The sequence below is a fragment of the Lactuca sativa genome, chromosome 5, assembly GCF_002870075.4.
Source record: "Lactuca sativa cultivar Salinas chromosome 5, Lsat_Salinas_v11, whole genome shotgun sequence".
Taxonomy (NCBI): Eukaryota; Viridiplantae; Streptophyta; class Magnoliopsida; order Asterales; family Asteraceae; genus Lactuca; species Lactuca sativa.
The window spans coordinates 249,887,845-249,911,353 of record NC_056627.2 but is presented as its reverse complement, the minus strand read 5'-3'; the positions used below and the strand labels follow the sequence as shown (position 1 = coordinate 249,911,353).

The 23,509-nt window shown below is 37.0% G+C and overlaps 4 protein-coding genes across 5 annotated transcripts; 2 read left to right on the top strand and 2 right to left on the bottom strand.

Annotated features, from left to right (window-relative positions):
* Nucleotides 1-6,680: 6,680 nt before the first annotated feature.
* LOC128125984 (uncharacterized) lies at nucleotides 6,681-7,355 on the bottom strand. Its single transcript, XM_052763653.1, has one exon. It carries the CDS (start codon nucleotides 7,353-7,355, stop codon nucleotides 6,681-6,683), a length of 675 nt encoding a protein of 224 aa, XP_052619613.1.
* An 8,351-nt stretch (nucleotides 7,356-15,706) lies between these two features.
* LOC111878297 (uncharacterized) lies at nucleotides 15,707-16,533 on the top strand. Its single transcript, XM_023874802.1, has 3 exons — nucleotides 15,707-16,010; nucleotides 16,062-16,212; nucleotides 16,314-16,533. Exons 1-3 carry the CDS (start codon nucleotides 15,707-15,709, stop codon nucleotides 16,531-16,533), a joined length of 675 nt encoding a protein of 224 aa, XP_023730570.1.
* Nucleotides 16,534-18,045: 1,512 nt separating this feature from the next.
* On the top strand, nucleotides 18,046-21,922 carry LOC111878302 (uncharacterized). 2 transcript variants are annotated; one of them, XM_023874807.3, is made up of 11 exons: nucleotides 18,046-18,425; nucleotides 18,648-18,861; nucleotides 18,953-19,100; nucleotides 19,205-19,294; nucleotides 19,393-19,550; nucleotides 19,683-19,848; nucleotides 19,961-20,097; nucleotides 20,198-20,885; nucleotides 20,963-21,075; nucleotides 21,154-21,409; nucleotides 21,502-21,922. In XM_023874807.3, exons 1-11 carry the CDS (start codon nucleotides 18,218-18,220, stop codon nucleotides 21,799-21,801), a joined length of 2,478 nt encoding a protein of 825 aa, XP_023730575.1. In that variant the 5' UTR covers nucleotides 18,046-18,217; the 3' UTR covers nucleotides 21,802-21,922. The 2 variants fall into 2 exon arrangements, with proteins under 2 accessions (XP_023730575.1, XP_023730576.1); XM_023874808.3 differs by having other exon boundaries at nucleotides 18,285-18,425; nucleotides 18,542-18,861.
* Nucleotides 21,897-22,981, bottom strand: LOC111878303 (elongation of fatty acids protein 3-like). Its single transcript, XM_023874811.3, has one exon. The coding sequence runs from the start codon at nucleotides 22,865-22,867 to the stop codon at nucleotides 22,046-22,048; it is 822 nt and encodes a 273-aa protein (XP_023730579.1). The 5' UTR covers nucleotides 22,868-22,981; the 3' UTR covers nucleotides 21,897-22,045.
* Between the last annotated feature and the right edge of the window lie 528 nt (nucleotides 22,982-23,509).

Genomic DNA, 23,509 nt, shown 5'->3' with positions numbered 1-23,509 from the left:
GAGCCAACCATCGTCAAAATTGAATCTAATTAACTAATACTGTACAACTTTCTAAATCATTATATTAAAAAAATAAAGCATGTGATTACAATATAATTAAAATCATATTCAAACATATCAATTGTTAGAGCATATGGTACGAATTTCAAAACAGTATTTAGTATTGTGAAGAAGAAACTAAATAAACGAGACAACTTTTGCTAAAATTCCAGAGGAAAGTTTTCAAATCATGAGATACCCTAATTGCTCCAATTTTTATTTTATTTTTTAGTTATGTTTTCAAATATTCAAATTTAATTTCAGTGTCAAGCTTTTATAAAAACATTACTAAATTGGGATAATTGACGGTTTGTATAAGAACACACGTTTGTAGATTTGAATATATAGTTTCTTTTCGTAGTAAACTACATTAAAACCCGCGTTAAACGCCGGAGAACGTATAAAAAAACATAGAATTGTAAACATATATGATATCATAGGAAGCATGACAGTTAAAAATACATTATCATAGCTATTTTAAATTCATTAACATACATTATAATAGCTATTTTAACCTCATAACAATTAAAAGAATAAATAAAAAAACTAATAAATCATAGAGTAATATAAAATATTAAAATAGTTCATTACAAAAAAACAACTATGTTTGAATGCAAATTAAAATATATATAATCACTAATATCTACTTAGCATAGTCACTGTATCAAAATCATAACGGATTGAAAAAACTCGTTGAGAAGGATGTGCTTGAACCACATACTCAATCGTATTTCCTTTAAAGAAATATAGGGTATTGTTTCTATAATCACACCATTCATGTGTGATGTGTGCAAACTCACTTAGTTTTAAACCTATTTTTTAATTATAAAATAAACACACAAAGGCAGTGAACCTATCAATTGTGATATAGTTAAATAAGTAGGGTATCGAACATAGGGAACGACAAATTAAAACTAAAAACTAATTCTATCTAAATTAATTAATAAGTAGGGGGTTTTCTCTAGTTTTACAAGAATAGAAAACTTACTAACTATTACTTAATCTAAAACTTAGAAAAACAAAGAGTTAACTAGATTCAATAATGGGAAGGAACTTCTGTTTATTTCAACTCAATTGATCTTATGGTTGATTTGAAGGTAATGGTGCAATGGATTAACTCTTTTGTTGGTTACCGATCCAATTGATTAGATTCGCATTCACTACACTAATCCTTAGCAAATAAACTAACTTAAACAGTGGCCAGTTGTCTAATTTAATTAAATTCACTAGATTAATTATTCGGGTTAATTTAGACTTGCAATAGTTAACTAATTTGGTCATTTAATTAACTTCTTGTTGATGGTCATCACACAAGCTCACACATGAATTTACTCAATTTTCTTATTAATTCTAGTTTCATGTTCATTAATCCTAGACATATGACAAAGTGATCACATAGCATATGAGGTTGATAATTAATAGATGTTCATGCTAATCAATTACCTTCCTATTAACAGAAAATTAATTATCATTTACACATAAGGTTCTTTAGCAAGCTAAAATAACAAAAATCACCAACTTTAAGTTAATCCTACCAAGAATCAAACCATAGTATCAATTTCGTATCCCCAAACAGAAGTTTAAGAGTTTTAGCTCGTGATTGAAGTAAATAACAGCAAACAAACATATTCTAATTGTTTAACCATAATGAAAAACAAAAGATTAAGTAGAATGATGAAATTTGCCTCAAATCTCCTTCGGAATTGGATTCTAGCTTCTAACTTCGTCCTCTAGGGTTTTTCTGACTCTTTAACCGCAGCTAACCTCTTCTGAATCGTTCCCGAATTCTCCCTCGTCGTTATGAGAAGTTATCTTTATATATACGAATCAACTCGTCGAGTCCATCTCTCAGTCCCCGTATGCGATAAGTCTCTGGGTCTCTGAGTCTTTATCTTCTCGAATATTCGTGTGGGCTCGCCGAGTAGTCGACCCTACTCGCCGAGTAGGTGTTATTTTTAGTGATTTTCTTCTTTGTTCCATTCTCGAGCTCTCAACCGCTTCTCCTGCTTCCTTTTACTTCCGAGCTTCACTTTTGGACTGAAAACATAATTCAAACACTTTTAAGTACCTTTTGTCCATGAAATGCAATAATTTAGCTAATAAATGAATAAAAATCTACACTTAATATGAACTAAATATGCACATATCAAAATACCCCACACTTGACTTTTGCTTGCCCCCAAGCAAAACTGGATTTTAAAACATTAGAATCACATATGACAACTCTAATCTAACCCAGCCATTATGCCAAGACCGTAACGCATGCATTTGTGTCTAAATTTTTCCTAATAACCCCCCATACTCCAAATACTCACAATCCTCATAAACATTCGCCCACTCACCCCGAACTATGCTCATTTTATGCATCCCTCCGAATCCATCCGCAGAAAACCTCTTACCCTCAAGGTATTTTTAGTTGAGCAACACAAGCATACATAATCTAGAATTACAATTTATGATACCACTATGGAGCTCTTTTGAATTCTTCACTCCCTTGATAATTTGACCTTTGATTTCTTTGAATTCACCACCTTTATTGTTTGACTTTTGGTATCTTCAACTTTTTGGATTTCTTGGAATTTTGATCTTTTGATCTTCACTTTATTTGCTCCAAAATTCTTCAACTTTTCTTGTAATTCTCTCTCTTTTTTTTTTACATGTACCTCACTTTTTTCACTCAAAAACCTACATGCTTAAGCAGGGGCGCTCAGCCTCAACCTTTGTTGGTTAACGATAATAATTTTTCTGGATACATTTCAGGTTTAGGCTGCTAAACATATTGCATCCCTCGGGCTGAGCGAGGTCGTGTTTTTGTCCCATGATTTCACTGGAATAAGGAAGCCACAAATGCACTAGAACGTGTATAGGCTCAACTAAACATTTGAGTTTTCATGCAATTATCAACACAATTCTAACATGGAATCCTAATTTGCTTTTACCAAAATTTTCTAAATTAATTCCTAAGTAATATTTTTGGTATGCAACATTTTTTTTTTAAAATTAGCCTAAATTAAGATTCTAATTTTTCTAATATGTGACCAACCCCCTACCCACACTTATTTTATGCAATGCCCTCATTGCATATTATACAAAAAATAAAAATGCAAATATAGCGAGAATTGGAACAAACTCCCCTGGGGTAGTAGTCGATATGTTGATAACTCTCCTTTCAACTCCATCTTCACTTGACTTTAGACATGGGAACAGCTCATACATGTCTTGGGTGTCAAAATCTCGTGTGGCAGCTCCAAATAAGCAGGGAAAACAGTGTAAGATCTTCAAGAATCGATATGGAAGAATAAATGGTCAAGTGGCACACGCAGCATCATCAAATCAGCAGTCTTTTTTGTATAAAAATGAATAACTCGTCGAGTCATATATGAGACTCGTCGAGTAAGAGCGCGGACATGTTCGAATATGTGAGAATACAAGGCGACTCGTCGAGTCAGTTTAGTGCACTCGACGAGTAGACCGCTGGACGAAAAAAATTGGCATTCTGCATTGGTTCCAGCTTCTAATAAATCTTCAAAATCTCTCATCACTTCTAGACTCATTCGCTCATGTCCCTTAGGACCGGACTCGATACTTTGACTCTAACGCTTCCCTTTCTTGACTCTCTCTTTCACTTTTTATAACTCTCTTGACTCCACAACTCTAAACCCTTCTATGCAAGCATTCCAAATCCAATTCTGAAAATCATCAAGGCAATCAAACATCAAGCATAAAAGTAAAAGTCTTAACAAATCCAAACACACCAAATAAGAGAAAAAAAACAATAAAAATTGTTCAAAAACATAAAGAACTAATCCTCCTCCTCATCGTCATGATCATGCGCAACTCCATTTCCACTAGCACCACTCCTTCTTGTATTGATCACCTCTTCCCAAGACGGAATATATGGGAAGTTACCACCATCGATGTGCGGAATATTGAAGTGGTCAAAAAGTCGAATGTGGGATTGATTGCTAAAGTTGATACCCCGCGCCATTTGATCTTGCAACCGCCTCATCTCAACATTGTACCAATCCATTGGTACTTCATCATTGTCCACCGGAATCACCGGCGGTTCCTCCTCTACATCGCGCTCTCGCCTCGATCGGACCCTCCTTCCCGGCGCCTCGGGACCAACAACAGTATCATCATGCGGGATAGCATAATGACCTCCACCATAGTCCTCAATAATCCCACCCCTCCTAAAAAGAATTGGATTGAATGGAGGGGTAGGAATCATCATCATCAAATTCCACGCGCCACGGGTCATTAACCCAAACGAGTTGGCGAGCCGTGTGACAAACATACCACCATTAATCTTCGATGTCTTGCGGTCCTTGACCGCACCCTCCGCCAAATATGAAGCCAAACACCAAGGAATATTGCAAAAAGTGTCCGGTGTGATAATGCTCCATAAGTAAAAAACATCAAGGTTAGAAACCTTGTCATCATCCTTTCGCTGCTTAATGGTGGTGGAGATAAGGCGATGAATGAGACGGTGTATAGGCGACCGAATGCTTCCCTCCTGGGCTGACTTCGGAATGTACACTTTGTTAGCAATCGTGTTCCACCATCCCGTGCTCGTTACACCATCGGGGAACACTTTGTGAGAGCATTCCATAAAGGCACGGAAAATAGCGGTCGAGACCACCGGCCGGTCATAAATACCCATTCGACAATCAATCTCAACAACGGAACACTGATGAAACTCGCCCCCAAGACAGAAACTGACACTCGTCGGGTGATAGCAGTCATCTCCTCCACGAAAAGATACCGTGGAGAAAAATTCCAAGCAAAGCTCCCGGTACACCGGCTCTTGAATACGAAAGACCCGGCTCCACCCATCGCAAACCATCATCTCTCCCTCGCAAGTAAACTCCTTTAAAAGATAAGGAGCCAACTCCTCTTCATAACACACACTTTGCAACCAACCCCAATCAATTATGTTGGGCACGTAGATCTCTTTCTTTCTGACTTCAGCTAATTTCTTCTTCCATATCGTCATGGTTGAAGCTGATTCGATTTGAGGAAAATTTAACCAAGGAAAGTCTCCTTGGCGTCCACTGGAACCTTGACTTCTGTGAAACATTTTCCTGTAACACAAAGAACACAAAACCCAGAAAAACACAGAAAATCATTAAAATAATTCACACCTGGGTACCCGACTGGACTCATCGAGTCCATGAACGACTCGGCGAGTCGCAAGAACTGTGCGAGTCAGTCGGCGAGTCTGTCAAAATTCAACCACTAATTCTCAAAATTACTTCAAGGGTTTTGTCCAGGGACATGTCTATAATGTATTAGGGCAAGAATAATCATTCAAAACAACATAATTCATGAAAAAGCAAAACCCTAAAAATTCTCTATAACTCAAAATCGGGTATTATATGAAATTACTACCATAGATCATCTAAAAATCATTGCTTTATCAGGAATTAGGAGGAATTTAGTACCTTTTGTGATAGAAATTGAAAAACTTGAAGAACAATTGAAGAAGATGATGAATGCTTGAGAGAAAGAGTTGGGAGGGAGGCGCACAGCGAGTGAAGTGTGGAAAAAACTGATTTCATTAGGGTTAAAACCCTAGTTACCGGTTGTAAAAGTAATTTCATATTTATTTTTTTCTGTAAATAAAACCGACTCGGCGAGTCAGGCTCAGACTCGGCGAGTCTGGTCGTGATTTTATCTTTCTTCTGAAATCTGAATGGACTCGTCGAGTCATGGTCAGACTCGGCGAGTCTCTTGCAAACAATTTAAAAATTATAAAATTTTTCCATTTATTTAGAAAAGAAAATTTATTCCACCCTACACTTAGTCCATACGCACTCTCAAGCAGACATGTTCGACGAATTGGAAGATTAGAATTCTAAAAAACGAAAATTCAAACAAAACTTAAAAAGATAAAAGAAAGCAAACTCTAAATAACGGGTTGCCTCCCGCCAAGCGCTTCTTTTTAAGGAGTCGTTAGCTGGACTCCTTCCCATCTATGTCTCGTCATCTTCCAGCATCGGGAATGCACGCCTAGTCTTTTGTGGATTGTACTTTGTCTTGTAAGCGTGAATCTTCCTTTTGTAAGCCCGTTTTAATTCCTCTCTTTTCTTTTTTACAGCATCATCCTCAGCTGCTTGGGCTTCCCTTCTCCTCTTTTTCTTCTTCACCCCATTCTTTTTCACCTTCTCTTGCACCTCCTTTTCCTTAAACTTAATTACTTCATAGTTTGTGAAAGTCCTTGCTCTAGGTTTGGTAATGAAAGGTTGATCAGCATCAACTCTCCTATCCATTGCCTTCTCCTCCTTTTTTGTGCTTACTTCATCTTCAAGCGGAATTGAATCAAGACATGCTATATGGACGTGTTGAACTTCCGTGTCCATTTCTCCTTCTGCTGTTTGTTCTCCTAAAGAATGAGAGAAAATATCCAAGTCCAGCATATGCAGGGAACTAGCAACAAGCATATCTAAGTCGTCCAAGTTATTGGCAATTTCGACTGGACTCGTTGAGTCCAGGAAAGTGACTCGGTGAGTCAGATCCTATTTCACCATTTCCTCTGTGTTTTCTGAGTCGGCTCCTTCCAGTAGCTTTTCTATCTCCTCCAAGTCCTTGTTAACATCTCCATCCTCTATAGAAAGTAGCAGAAACTTGCTTGGATCTTCTTATTGCAAAAGTGCAAGTTCTTTTTGTAGTATCTCATCATCTAAAACGATAAATGAGATTTCTTCTTTTCCTTCTTCTTCTTGCTTGGCTTCTGGTACAACTCTAAATATTGCGGACTCGTCACCTACCCTTAACGTTAGTGTAGACTCACTTACATCGATTAAAGCACATGCGGTGTTTAAAAATGACCTCCCCAAAATAATCGGAATTTCGGGGTCTTCTTCCATATCAAGCACCGCAAAGTCTACTGGAAATATGAACTTGTCGACTTTAATAAGAAGATCCTCACAAACGCCTCGTGGGTGAATTGTCGTCTTGTCTGCCAAATGGATCTTCATGTTTACCGGCCTTGGCTCCGGTAAATTCAGCTTCTTAAAGAAAGAGAAAGGCATCAGATTGATGCTTGCACCCGAGTCGGTCAACGCTTGAGTGACAAATGTATTTCCAAATTGGCACGGAATTATGATACTCCCCGGATCGCCCTTCTTTTTGGGTAGCTCACTCAATATTATCTCCACGACTTCAGCCAAATCTTTCCTAGCAGCAAAGAGGCCTTTTAGTAAGTTGAAGTACTTGGGTGTTTTGAGCATCGTTTCTACAAATGGCACATTGACTTGTAAGGCTTTAACATGCTCCATAAAGGCTCTATAAGCTTCAACTTTTTCCACAAGCATGGCTCTGATTGGGAATGGCAAAGGGGGATTATATGGCTTTAAGGGAATGACGGTTTTGTCATTTACGCATGGACTCGTCGAGTCCATTAGAGGGACTCGGCGAGTCTGGTCGGGCTTAACTGGAGCCGACTCTTCTGCCTTCTCTGTCTTCCTATTGGGGATCCTCTGTGCATGTGTGAAAATTTATTCATTGTTGGAAGTCACTGCACTCACATTCTCCATTCTCGGATTGGTTTCGGTGTTACTTGGAAGTTGACCCGGTCTTCTTTCGTTCACTTGATGTGCAAGTTGTCCCAGCTGCTTCTCAATGTTGAGAATGGATGCCTGCTGATTCCTTAGCATATTTCTGGTCTCGTGTATTGCAGCATCGTGATCATTGTGTCTCTTTTCGGACGTGACTATGAATCTAGTTAACAATTCTTCTAAATCTGCTTTCTTTTCCATTACCGGTTCTTCCTTTTGATAAAATCCCCTCTCCTTCTGCTTGTATTTCTCTTCCTTAGCCTTATTGTATTCTTCGTATGGGAGCCATTCCTTCTTCGGTTTCTGCCAATTCTCGTCGTATCGATCGCCACTTGAATAGAATACTTGAGCCTTCTTGTTTCCATTTTCATCCAAATGACAATCCTTTATGAGATGGGACCCTCTACAATTCTCACATCCAACCTGAATAGCATGGATTGTTTGATCCATTTTTGTCATCCTTCTATCAAGACTATCGAGCTTAGCTATAACCGCCGCCATGCTATCATTTGCCGAGTTCACTACCCCCCGACTTACTTCATTTCTTGGATTGTGGTATTCTCTAGAATGCTTAGAGAATTCTTCAATTAGCTCCTCGATTACCGGGGGCGCCTTCTTCGTGAGCGGGCCTTGTGAATCGAGCAATTGCCTTGTGGTGACATTGACTCCATCATAGAAAATGGAGACCTCTTGTTGGCTATTGAGGTCATGGTGTGGGTAGGGGTGTTTACGGGGCGGTTTAGCTCGGATAATAAAAAAATTATGAACCGTGACCACGGGGCGGGTACCTAACATGCACTAACCGAAACCGAACCGAATTATGAAAAAAACCGAACCGAACCGAACCGGATGAAGGCGGGTAACCACGGTTCGGTTCACGGGTACCCGCTAAATACAAAAAATCAAAATCATTAATAAAAAATATAAACTATGAGTATGTCATCAAGTTCTAATTATATATTATAATTTATATAATAACTAATGAAATTAACAATAAAAGGTGATGAAAGTTCTAAACTATTGTTTGAGCTTTGTTTGGGGTATGGGATTACTGGATTGTATGCGGTAGGACGGATAAATTAAAGAAAATGTTGATCGAGTGTGGAAGCGTCGAACGAAACTGGAACAATATTCTTATTATTTATTCTAGTTTATTTAGTTACTTATATATATATATATATATATATATATATATATATATATATATATATATATATATATATATATATATATATATATATATATATATATCAATGACGGTTCGGTTCGGGTATCCGCGAATATTGAAATATCCAAACCGAAACCGACCCGTATATAGTCGGTTTTTTCGGTCTACGTTTTTTTCGGTTTCGGTTTATTTCGGTTCCGGTTTTTTCGGTTTCGGATCGGCTCGGTTTTTCGGTTTTGCGGTTTTTTTGCACACCCCTAGGCGTGGGCAATTCCTAAGCAAACTCATGTATCTTTCCCAAGCTTCATAAAGAGATTCTCCGGGTTGTTGCTCGAAGTTGGCAATGGCCTTCTTTGGCTTGGCTATCTTGGAGGGCGGGCAAAAGTGGTCTATGAACTCTTCTTTCATCTTGGCCCATGTGGTGACCGATCCGGGAGGAAGTGAATTTAGCCGATCCTTTGCAGCACCTTTGAACGTGACTGGAAGCATGCGAAGAAGCTGAGTCTCGCGTGGAACATTCGGTACGTTGAAGTAGTCAACCACATCATTCACTTTGTCCAAGTGCTTGTAGGCGTCTTCGTGATCCTTCCCATAAAAAGGAATCTCCTTGAGTTGAGCGAGAATATGGCCTTTTAGTTCGAAAGTAGTGGTTGCAGGAATTGCAGGCTGCACAAGTCCCGGGCCGGTGTCATCGTGCATCCTCTTCTTCCATTCCCCCATGGGGACTTCATCGATATTAGCCATAGTGACAACTAAATCGTCTTCAAACTCGGATTCATGCTTGTATGTGGGCTCTTCTTCTTCCTCGGTCTCGTACTCGGTGTCTTCTTGAATTGGGTCTCCGATTGTCAGAGGGGCACTGGATGCTCCTGATTTGCTGCTCCTCTTCTTGCTGAAAACGGACTTGAGGTTTTTGAGTGGCGAGTTCTTTGAAGAAGCGGATTCTCCAACGGTTTTGCCTTTGCTCCTCCTTAGTGCGGATTCCCGGTCTTCAAAAGGAGGGACCAGAGGTGTATCAGATCCTCGGGTCATGAAACAACTGTAAACAAAACAGAAAACGCGTAAAAAGAACAAAAATAAAATAAAAAATTAAAACTGTAACAGCGATGTACTCGCCGAGTCGGCACGAATGCACTCGGCGAGTTCAAGGCAAAACACAGAAAAATTTTCTACTTACTTTAAAACGGATTTTTATCAAAACTTATACTACTTACTAGATTACCTGTTAAATAACTTTTTGTAAGATAAATCCCACACAAAGGATCGATAAAAGTATAATTTAACGTTAATTTTAGAACCGTTCCCCGGCAACGGCGCCAAAAACTTGATGTGTGCAAACTCACTTAGTTTTAAACCTACTTTTTAATTATAATATAAACACACAAAGGCAGTGAACCTATCAACTGTGGTATAGTTAAATAAGTAGGGTATAGAACACAGGGAACGACAAAATAAAACTAAAAACTAATTCTATCTAAATTAATTAATAAGTAGGGGGTTTTCTCTAGTTTTACAAGAATAGAAAACTTACTAACTATTACTTAATCTAAAACTTAGAAAAACAAAGAGTTAACTAGATTCAATAATGGGAAGGAACTTCTGTTTATTTCAACTCAATTGATCTTATGGTTGATTTGAAGGTAATGGTGCAATGGATTAACTCTTTTGTTGGTTACCGATCCAATTGATTAGATTCGCATTCACTACACTAATCCTTAGCAAATAAACTAACTTAAACAGTGGCCAGTTGTCTAATTTAATTAAATTCACTAGATTAATTATTCGGGTTAATTTAGACTTGCAATAGTTAACTAATTTGGTCATTTAATTAACTTCTTGTTGATGGTTATCACACAAGCTCACACATGAATTTACTCAATTTTCTTATTAATTCTAGTTTCATGTTCATTAATCCTAGACATATGACAAAGTGATCACATAACATATGAGGTTGATAATTAATAGATGTTCATGCTAATCAATTACCTTCCTATTAACAGAAAATTAATTATCATTCACACATAAGGTTCTTTAGCAAGCTAAAATAACAAAAATCACCAACTTTAAGTTAATCCTACCAAGAATCAAACTATAGTATCAATTTCGTATCCCCAAACAGAAGTTTAAGAGTTTTAGCTCATGATTGAAGTAAATAACAGCAAACAAACAGATTCTAATTGTTTAACCATAATGAAAAACAAAAGATTAAGTATAATGATGAAATTTGCCTCAAATCTCCTTCGGAATTGGATTCTAGCTTCTAACTTCGTCCTCTAGGGTTTTTCTGACTCTTTAATCGCAACTAACCTCTTCTGAATCGTTCCCAAATTCTCCCTCGTCGTTCTGAGAAGTTATCTTTATATATACGAATCGACTCGTCGAGTCAGGTGCCGACTCGTCGAGTCCATCTCTCAGTCCCCGTATGCGATAAGTCTCTAGGTCTCCGAGTCTTTATCTTCTCGAATATTCGTGTGGGCTCGCCGAGTAGTCGACCCTACTCGCCGAGTAGGTGTTATTTTTAGTGATTTTCTTCTTTGTTCCATTCTCGAGCTCTTAACCGCTTCTCTTGCTTCCTTTTACTTCCGAGCTTCACTTTTGGACTGAAAACATAATTTCTACACTTTTAAGTACCTTTTGTCCATGAAATGCAATAATTTAGCTAATAAATGAATAAAAATCTACACTTAATAATGTGCACCTTCATTGTAAGTAGTAACATCTACTTTAACCTACCGATTGTGAATGAAAACCCAAATAGCCCACAAACGATCTCCACTTACAGAGAAATATTCCAATTTTCCGTGAAACTTGATCAGTCTCGATGCATACGGTTTGAAGTCATTAATAGCAGAAGGTGCAAATATGAGTATATGTTCTTCTGAATAAATATCAAATCGCAATATGGTATCATTAGATAATAAGAAGTATATGACACCGCCACATGTAACTGCCTCATCAGAAACATGATAAACAGATGATGGTAACTGGACATTTTGAAACTCCCTCCATTGCCATGTAGTAGATGAAAACAATTCTATGTTGTAGTAATGGTAGTCCACTTTTTTCCTTTGGCATATCACTACAAATAAAATAACATATAAGTAAATAATAAAGTAAATTAATAACATAAAATGTACTACATATAAACTCTTACGATGGCATATCACGATCTGTATAAATGAGGAACAAGTCCAATTTGGGTGAGCCTAATTCAAGTCCATAAATTATCAAATTCCATGAGTGGGGAAAAAGAAACAAAAGTTTGCAAATGAAGATGAGGATTGATGAGATCTTGATTTTCTTTTGGCCACATAAAAATCTTCATCTATTGATTTAAGAGAGAAGCTGATCCTTCTACTACTCGAATCCTCACCACCCTATTCCACCCTCCATCACCTTTCCACCACCTTGAACCTCCATCTCTTCCATACTTATATCTTTATTTAAACCACCATAACCACCGAGCATTACTCCTACTCACTATTCCATCCAATCCCATCCATACCCACCATACCATCCTTCACCACTCCTTGTTCACACACCATCTTGAACCACCACGATCCACCCTAAATTTTCATTATCACCACCATTCACTCAGCTACATCGATCTTCACCATTTATCCACCAAACCACCAACTATCATCGAGCCCTCTCACCACCATCTTCAACTTCAACCATAAACCCGTCATTACAACATCCATCATCTCTTTCACTGTTCCAAGCAATCACCAATATATCACCATCGTCACTATATCATCACAAACATCCATCATCTCTTTGCACATACCTGATTTCGAATGAGAACAGAAAAGAAGGATGAGGGTGTGGTTTTAGGTGATTGTACATGTCGAATAGAGTGAAAACCAGAACTGAGAATGTAAAATCGATTTCAAGAGAAAAGGGGTGGGGCTGTGATCGATTGGAGCATTTCTTGAATTTGATTGATTGATTTTGGAGAGTGAGGAGTTGCGATTTCTTTGGTACCATCTAGGCCCATCCCAGAGGGTCAGCGATTGGGGCGACCGTCCATGGCCCATCTTTTAAAGGGCCCAAGTTTTTTTTTATGGAAATTGTTATATTTAGAAGATAGTGCAAGTAGTTTTCTTTTAGTTATTGAGTTATTATAAAAAACTTGATGACATGTGTGTATTTTAAGGGCCTATTTTTTTTCTTTCGCCTTGGGCCCAAAATATGTTTGGAACGGCCCTGATACCATTGATTAGGAAAAGGAGATGCAAAGGATATGGGTATCGACTTCCTTTGTTACTGGGGTGCGATACATATGCTTGCACCAGGAAATTTGATCCATGAAGATTTTTTTGGGCTAGTGATATTTGTATGGTCTGGTGAATTCTCTAGGCTTGTTTTCAAAATGTTTGTTGGACTCTCACACTATACAAAACGCAAGCAAGCAACAAACGGGTTAGGGGAGTATTTTCATTATACTTCTTTAACATCATTTAGAATTTTGTGTGATATCTAGAATTATTTTTCTTAAACAAATGATGTTTAAATCTGATTTAGTGATTGTTGTTTGTATTAATTTTATAGAGTAGTTTATTTATGGGGTTTAGTTGATTTGGGAAAATGATAAATCTTATGCTTTAAGTTAATTGACATAATGTATGGTATTTGTTTGATGTTTAAACGTGTCTTTAATGCCAAAATTGCTTAATGAAATTAGGTTAGTTGACGATGTTTATTATCTGGCCAATAATAGATGTTAAATATTAATTTGGATTTCATTTTGTAATTAATTGCAACTAATGACTTCGAGAGGAAATCATTTAAACATGGGTGTGTGATTTCATGATCTCACTTAAAAGCAACATAGATGTGTGTTGGTGCATTTTTAACAAAACCACTAAACCTAATGCTTTTTATTTATGGGTGAGTGAAATAAAATCGAATCATGAGACCGAGAGGTGATTGCTAATTCTATCTGGTGCTAGCAAATTTATTATCACTACATTTGTGTTAACCACTTAATTGCATGATATGAATCATGGACCCGTAAATGTCAACTACATCCCGCTTTTCTCTTATCTGCTCAATCCCAAATTGCAAGTTTACTTCTCTAGTCACTTTTGTTCTTAGTCTTGTGTTACTCAAATTTCCTTAGAGTTTGCTTTAGAAGTATTTATAGTCTTTATCTTATTTTATGTTAGTTTTTAAAATTAGTTTTCTTAGTTTAATCAAACCAAATCATTTTTACCAACAACTACTTGATTTACCTTCCTTTAAGATAGATAGTCCCCGTGTGTACGATCTTTGGTCTTACGACTATATTACTTGCACGACGCTGTATACTTGCGCGTACGCGTTGTCATCAACAAATTTTTAGTGCCGTTGTCGGGGACTATTCTTATTTTTAAGTTAGAAAATCAGGTAGTTTTTTTAGGAATCTTGAACATCTCGAAGATAATTTACTTTGGTTGATCGAAGATCCATACAACCTGAATTTGTGCTTGATTTGGAAATCGAAAGAACTTCGAGAAGGCTAAGGAGATTACGAATTCACCAAGAAATGAGAGATAACGAAAACAACAATGGAAATGGAGGTTTCGACGGGATCAATCCACCAATTGTCAACCCTGCATTCACTGCATACAATTTCGAATTTAAACCCGTGATGTTCCAAATGATCAACAATAATGGTCTTTTTGGAGGTATGCCTAGTGACGAGCCCTTATTCCATCTACGTTCCTTTAACCAAATGTGTGATATTTTTAAACAAAAAGGCATGACGGCTGATGCGTTTAGAATGAGATTATTTCCCTACACACTTCAAGGGAAAGCTTGAGACTGGTTTGAGTCACTGCCATCAGATTCCATCACCACTTGGGAGGAATTAAGAGGAAAGTTATTGAAAAGATTTTTCCCACCCACCAGAAATGCAAATTTGAGAAATGGAATTACATATTTTCAATAATTTATTGGAGAATCGTTTATGGGAAGTTTGGTAAAGATGGAACAATTTGCTGAGAAAATTTCCAACACATCGACTCCCTGATGACGTGAAATTAGAGACATTCTACCAAGGATTAGATGCTCAGACACGTATGTTGGTAGACACTTCAGCTGGAGGAGCGTTACTTAGCAAGAATTACACGAAGAGCGTGGAGATTTTAGATAGAATAGCAGCTAACAACTTCCAATGGCCTACGGAGAGGATACAAATAGGAAATGGAAGATGAAATATAACATCTGAAGCTCGTCTTACAATTCAAAATGATGTCTTAGAAGATGAGTTGGCTTCGATCAAGAGCATGATGAAGGATATGATGTCAAGCAATGGTGTGAAAGAAAATAAGGTTGACTTTTTCATGTTCTGTCAAAACATACATGATTATAGTGAGTGCCCACAAAACCCAAAATCTGTGTTTTTCTTGGAAAGACAAAGTTTCCCAAAACAAAACAACCCCTACTCAAAGACATACAAACCAGAATGGAGAAATCATCCAAATTTTTTGTAGGGAGGACAACAACAACAAATGCAACCACGACAAGGATAATATCAAAAAAGGTCTTAATTAGTGGTTCAAAAAACCAACAGCTGCACCAGATCAAGAGATGACTGCTTTCAAGAAAGAAATGATGGAGTTCATGATCAAGCAAGATAAAAAAGACGGAAGAGCGTAAGAGAAATCAAGCAGTTGCCATGAGAAATTTAGAAAATCAGTTAGGGAAATTAGTGCAAGCATTGAACTCTAGGGAACCAGTTGCCAAGTAATACTCAAAATCATGGAAATGGTAAAGACAAGTCTCAATGTAATGTTATCACATTGAGATATGGAAAAGAAGTCAAAGAGAAAAAGACCAGAAAATGACAACCTCAGAGAAGTCACAAGAGAATCTGATAGTTGCGGAGAAGGAAACTACAAATGAGAAAGATTTTGAGCTGAAGCACACAGAGAAATAACTCATTAAGACAGAATACATGACCGATGAAAAAATTAGGCAGAAAGAGAATAGTGATGAAAATCAAAAGAAAATTAAAGAGAAGAATGTTCAGAATGACATAAGAACATCACCAATAACATTTCCTTTTCCACCAAGGCAAAGTAAGTTGAAGGCCGATGATATACAATTCAAGAAGTTTCTTGAGATATTTTCTCAATTACACATCAACATTCCTTTTGTCGAAGACTTGAAGAAAATGCCCACATACGCTAAGTTCATGAAATATGTTCTCACAAGGAAAACAGTCTTTGAAGAGTTTGAAACGGTCGCCATGACGAAAAGTTGCACTTAAATTATCCAAAATAAATTACTTGTAAAAAAAGATGATCCAGGTAGTTTCTGCCTACCATGGAGAATTGGAATTTTAAACGTGATAAGTTTGTGTGAATTAAGAGCAAGCATCAATTTGATGTTTTTGTCATTCTTTCAACAATTAAAAGTTGGAGAAGTTAGACCGACCACAATTTACTGTCTATCCAGAAGGTAAAATTAAGGACATTGCTATCAATGTTGACAATCTTTTTGTCCCTGCGGATTTATCATTTTAGATTATGAATTTGATAATGAATGTGGAATTATTTTAGGAAAACCATTTTGGCCACTACCGGAACATTGATCTATGTGAAAAAGGGAGAAGTCACGTTGAGAGTGAATGATGAGAAAATAACTTTCAATATGTTTAAAGCTCTCAAACAACCATTTGATATGGAAGAATGCTCATTTGTCCGAGTCACAGATAACTTGGTAAATGAAAAAGTGGTGCAATTGAGTAAAGTGACTCATGAATTTGAGGAAATAGAATAACGAAAAACGAAAGAATATGTGAGTTGGATCAAAGAGGACTTTTACCTGAAAGATAGGGTAACTGCACTAACATTACCCTCTGTTGAGAACGCACCTGATTTGGAGTTGAAGCAACTTTCAACACACTTGAAGTATGCATATTTAAGAGATGATAACATGTTGCCTGTAATTATCTCATATTTGTTGTCTAGTGTGCACGAAAATGAACTAATCGAGATTCTTAAGAAAAATGAGAGGGCAATTGGATAGACGTTAGCATATATAAAAGAAATTAGTCCATCTATGTGTATGCATAAGATAAATTTGGAGGAAGGAGCGAAAACATATGTTAAGCACCAAAGGAAATTGAATACATTGATGAGCACCAAAGGAAATCACAAAATGGTTAGATTCTGGGATTATTTACCCAATTGCTGATAACAAATGGATCGGTCTAGTGCATTGTGTTCCAAAGAAGGGTGGAGCAACAGTAATACAAAATAAGAGTGGGAAATTGATCACAAAAGGCTACTAACAGGCTGGAGGATCTACATTGATTATAGGAAATTAAATACAACCACTAGAAAATATCATTTCCTATTACCTTTCATTGACCAAATGTTGGATCGTCTTACTAGGAAGTCTTTTTACTGCTTTTTAGATGGCTACTCTAGATATAATCATGTTTTTATTGCATCCGAAGATCAACATAATACTACCTTCACATGTCCATTTGATACCTTTGCTTTTAGACGTATGCCCTTTGAATTGTGTAATGCACCAACTACATTCCAAAGGTACATGATGTCTATTTTCTCGAACATTGTTGAAAAGCTTGTTGAAGTTTTTATGAATGATCATTTTTTAGTTCATGGTGATACTTTTGAGAGTTGTTTGAAAAATGCGAATGTTGTGTTACGAAAGTGTGTTAAACACAACCTTGTTTTGAATTGGGAAAAATGTAATTTTATGGTAAAAAAAGAAATTGTGTTGGGACACAAGGTCACTTCTCACATCAAAGAAACAAGAGAGGAGAAATAGAGTCGGTTGTGGAGATGAAATATGAAAAGAAGGTACAAGAAAAACAGATGGCTTCAAGCCTTCAACCAATCATAGCCTCCATGATCGTCTGTGAATAGCTTCACAACACAACAAACCTACTAGGTTTGAGGCGGTGTTCACGCGTCCTCAAGTGCGCCAACTCGGATTTCACGCATAGAAATCCCATTTATACCGGAAGGCCTTATACTAATTTTATTCAAAACTAGTGAGAAAATATTTAAAGTGTGCTTTTTATAAAAATGCTACTATAGGTACATCTTTATTTATATAAAAACTGAAACATAAGGTACATATAGATCAACTGTCATTTTTTCTATTTTTGTTCCAACCGCAAACTACTATCCTTTCAAACAACAAAATCTTTCTCATAAATGTCGTGGATTCATACCCGACCCATTTTTCTATCGGGCAATCAACAGTCGACCGGATATAGTATACCCCACTTTAGCAAAATAAAAAAAAAAGTCACTACCTCAAGAAAGAAAGACACCCACACACTACCCAGTCTACCCTGGTCTTCAAGATCCCCGTTTGCCAAAACCAACGTCTCCCCCTCTATAAAGAATCATCTGGAGTCAAAGCTACTATCAATGAACCTTAAGAACTACTGGTAGATTCTATTTCTTTTTTTATTCCCAAGAAAATGCATTCGAAATTCCTAAACGCTCCTCCATCCTTTCCATTAACCCCACAGCACGCCCATCAAGCTTTCCCGAAATTTATTTCATGTGTCAAGAACTCATCATCATCTTCTTCTTCTTCGTCGTCGTCGTCAGAGAACAAAAATGGGTTCAAGATTCTGGGTAAATCTTTGGCTGATTATAAGACGAGGCTAAACGACTTACATGGCAGTGAGTACGCTTTCTTTTTGTTTGATTTTGTGTTTATAGTTACTTCATTCTTGATCCATTTGGTAAAATTCTTTTTTCTTGACTGTGGGTTTGTCTTCTTGTCAAAAATTTCCTAGCGGGTCACCGAAAAAAGCGAGCTTGATCAGACTAACTTCGAGAACAGTTATGAACTTCAGTATTTGATGTGGGGAAGAACTTGAATCATGTTTTATTTTGTGACAGATTTGATGCAAGACCATATAAACATCTGGGTATCAAAGACGACGAACTTTCTGAATGAATTGACTTCTCCACAAGATAAAAACCCCCCAATCGATAATTCGTACGAGACTGATGACGTGGAGGAAGTCTTCATGACAGAGCACACTATTGACAGCAGAACACCATCGGGAGATCTTTCTATAGTTGCTATTATTTCCATTGAACAATTTAGCAGGTAAACAATTCATGGAATTTGTTATAAGTAAATGTGATTTTATAAATCATACATGGAATTTGTTGGAAAGTTGACAAAATTGAAAATTCAGGATGAACGGATTAACTGGGAAGAAAATGCAGACGACATTTAAAGAGCTTGTGCGTGAAAGTGTGTCTAGTAATGCTCGTAATTTGGTGGAGTATTGCTGCTTTAAGTTCTTGTGTAGAGATACTTCAGAAATTCATCCTTCCCTTAAGGTTCGATTTCAACTTTAAATTGTAATTTAGAAATATTTGATACTATTTTTTTTTATCCTGATTCTCGTTGTTATAATCAATTAATCATGGATTCTGATTGATAGGAGGCAGCTTTTCAAAGACTGATATTTGCAACCATGCTCGCATGGGAGCATCCTTACAGAAACAGCAAAGACGATAAAGTTCCATTTCAGGTTCTTTTTTTCTTCATCTAATAATATGTTTAAAACTTAAAACGCTTTTAATTTTCAAATCAAAATTAAAATTTATTTTTATTGTTCGAAACTTGAAGAGGAAGCTTGTAGGAGAAGAGGCGTTTGTTCGCATTGCTCCTTCTGTTTGTGGGGTAGCTGATTGGCCAACTGCACATAACCTTTTCAAGGCTCTTTCTGGTGCTCAAAAAGGCATCTCATTTCGTGTGTGGTCAACATATGTCAATGAACTTCTCAAGTGAGAGCATTTTCTTCTAAAATCACACATTAATAATCACATGATATTGTCCTTTTCTTTTTAAATACAAAAACCTTTTAGAATACAATATCGTTCATTCTGTGATTTGAGTTTTCCTCCTCCATGTTGCAGAGTGTATGAAAGAAGGAAATCATATCTTTTAGAGGAGATTCCTGATATTGGTGATGAGAGAATTTTATGCCTTGGTTCTGGAAGTAAAAGACCTGTTCTTAAATGGGAGAATAACATGGCATGGCCTGGAAAATTAACTCTCACTGATAAAGCACTTTACTTTGAAGTAAGTAAAAGACCTCTTTATCTCTCTCTACAGATTCAACTCCCATAATGTAATTTTCACTCAATTGACTTAACTCAATAAGCTAAGATTATTCCACTCTCTCACATTGCAGGAAATTGGTTTGAGGGGTAAACGTGATGCCATTAGAATGGATCTTACATGTCATGGTTGTAGGGTAGAGAAAGCTAAGGTGGGCCCATTTGGGTCTAATCTTTTTGATTCAGCTGTCTCCATTACTTCTGGCTCAAAGTAAGTAAGTTTCAACAATGTCATTCAATATTATTTTGTATATTTGTGCACATATATCAAAAACCAATGTAAGATTGTCTTCCTAATCCTATCTTCTCAGGTCCAAATCATGGATACTTGAATTTGTTGATTTTGGAGGTGAAATGAGGCGAGATGTATGGCATGCATTCATAAAAGAAGTCATATCTGTACACCAATTCGTACAAGATTTTGGACCCAAAGAAAAAGATCAAGCGCTACACAATGTATATGGTGCTAAAAAGGGTAAGACAAGGGCAACAGATTATGCCATTAATGGCATTGCAAGACTTCAAGCTCTTCAAATCATTAAAAAACTCTTGGATGAGCCTACTAAACTTGTTCAGTTCTCATATTTACAAAACGCACCCTATGGTGAAATTGTCCTACAAACTTTAGCAGTAAACTTGTGGGGTGGACAATTGACCACAAGATTAACAGACTCTAATAAACCAGGTCAAGGGATGATGTCACCTGGTGAGGTGTCAGAAGTTTATAGTAATCATGTTTATGATATTGATGGAAGTGTGTATTTAAGGAGGTGGATGAAGCATCCATCATGGAATTCTAGTGTTAGTATTGCTTTTTGGAAGAATGCTTCTGTGAAACAAGCAATTGTGTTGAGTAAAAGTCATGTTGTTGATGATAGAAATTTGGTAGAAAAGGCGATGATTACATGTAGGGATAAATATCAAGTGGTTGAAAGCACACAAGCCACCATTGATGCTGCTATGATTGAAGGGATTCCTAGTAATATCGATCTTTTCAAGGTTGGAAAATGAAAAACTTTATCTTTTTGCTTTAGAAGTTTCTAGAAGGTCAACTTTCTTATTGTTTTCACTTTCAGGAGCTTTTGCTACCTTTGACTATGGCTGCTAAGAGCTTTGAGAAACTTAGAAGATGGGAAGAACCATATTTGACTGCATCTTTTCTTGCATTTTCATATACACTCATTTTCAGGTAAAATCTGGCATACATTACTTCCAAATTAAGTTGGTTTTCTTATGTGTGTTGTTTTTTTTTTTTTTTTGGGTTCAGAAATTTGTTATGTTATGTGTTCCCAACATCATTAATGGTGTTAGCAAGTTGCATGTTAGTAGTAAAGGGGTTAAAGGAACAAGGACGCCTTGGAAGATATTTTGGGAAAGTTACTATATGTGATCAACCACCATCTAATACGATTGAGAAGATTATAGCTGTGAAAGAAGCCATGAGTGATGTAGAAAAATTCATGCAAACCCTAAATGTTTCACTTCTTAAAATCCGTACAATTCTTCTTGCAGGACAACCAAAGGTATTAAATGCTAGAAATAGTAATATATACTTTTACTTATTTGTTTTTATTATATCATGTTTCTTCATCTGACATTTTTAGAAACGTTTCAGATAACAACAGAAGTTGCTGTGGTTCTGTTTTTTGGGTCTGCTACTCTACTCATCATACCTTTCAAGTATATTCTTGCGTTTTTTACATTTGATCTCTTCACAAGAGAACTTGAATTCAGGAAAGAAACAGTTAGGAGGTTCAATAGGTTGTTGAAAGAACGTTGGGACACTGTGCCTGCTACCCCTGTATCTGTATTGCCATTTATGTCCAAAAATGCTGCTGCTGATCATGCCATGGATGATGAAAAGAAGGAAAGAAACAATTTGCTGAGTTCAGAAAAATCTCGGAAAAAACAATAAGTTTGGTTCTGTTTCTTGTTTTATTCTCTGATTAAACCAGTTGAACATTTAAGGGTTCGTTGTACAGAGTGTTTTAAAACACTGAAATAGTAGTGTTTTAGCATAATCAAACATTCATTCATGTTTTCGTGCATAAATCACAACAAAAATCGTTCAAAATTGTAAAATAAGGAAGACCCAAAAACCAATTACGGTTTGTTATTAGCAAGCGTACATTGTGCATCAATGGTGATGGGTAAGGAAATCAGAGGCTTTTGGTTTTAGTGTCGTCGTGGGGTTTCTTCCTCTTGGCGTAATTCTTGAAATGGAAGTTGATGAAAAGGGCTAACAGGGAGGCGTTGAAAACGGCATTGAAGCACCAGCCATAGAATCCGGAGCAACCCGACCCGGTATAATGGTAATACAGCATCAGACCGGATACCATGAAGCTGAAGACGAATTGGACGATCTGACAGTTGGTGACCAAAACCTTCCACCATGGACGCCACCCAAGTGCACACAGCAGGTAGTATGCGTACATTAGCACGTGGACGGATGCGTTGGTTACAAGCGCCACCGGGAGCAGCGACTGCGATGTGGAGAGCCATACATAGCACATTACGACGACCACCGTGTGGTGGTAGACGTGGAGGAAGGAAAGCCGTCGGTTGCTGCCGCTGAGAATGATGAGGAGCGTGTCGATGAATTCAAGAAGTTTGGAGAAGTAGAAGATCTGAGCCCAGAAGAAGACAGGGCCTTGTGGAGGGGTTGAATTGGGTGGGAAGCAGAAGATCCACCGGTGGTTGGGCATCTGGGAGTAGGTAGAGAGGGAACATCCGACGGCCATAATGAGGGAGAGGATGAGGAGGATGAGGTTGTGGAGGGCGGAGATGAGGCGGAGGAAGGTGGAATTGAGGGTGGGGAGATGGGCATGTTGGAGGGTGAAAGTGAGGAGGAGGTAGGTGAGGAGGGTTATGGAGAGGAAGAGAGGGGAGGCGCCCCATGTTTGGTTGGGTTTCCACTGGAAGTTGGTGATGGTTGGATGGTCGACTAGCCAGTAATGGAGTTTGGAGGTGAGGTCTTCCATACACGCGCCGCCGTAGAGGGAAGGGGTTGGGAGCGCGGATGAAGAGGATAAGATGCTATTGTTGGTCCCTAATTTTGGACACTGGTCATTGGTTGGTTATATGTGGCCGTTTGACTACTCACCATTTTATCCCTTTTATTTTTTTAGGAAAGTATTATAATTTATAATGTTACAATATATTCGGATTTTCTAATATGGTCCTAAAGACACATATAAAAAGTATTAATTAATCACAATTGTTACCATAATTAAATGTGAAATGAATTAATTATTGAAATTATTAATGAAATTTATATTTAATTATGATAATATTTCTTATAATTAATGTGTTTAACGTTTAATTATGGTAACAATTATGATTAATTAATATTTCTTAATTCATTATTAGTGAGAAAAACATAATATTGAAATACTAAATACAACAATTATACATGATAGATGAATGAAAATACATTGCTAAAGTGAATGATTATTCATTTATTTTTAATTTCATATTTGACTTTATTTACATCTAATCACGAATTAGATTAAAAATGTGCACAATAAACACATTTTTAAAAAATTAGGGGTTGACTAAAAAGACATCCTATTCTTCTATTTAGACACCCTATTTGATTTTTAATGTTTTTTTTTATTTGTTGA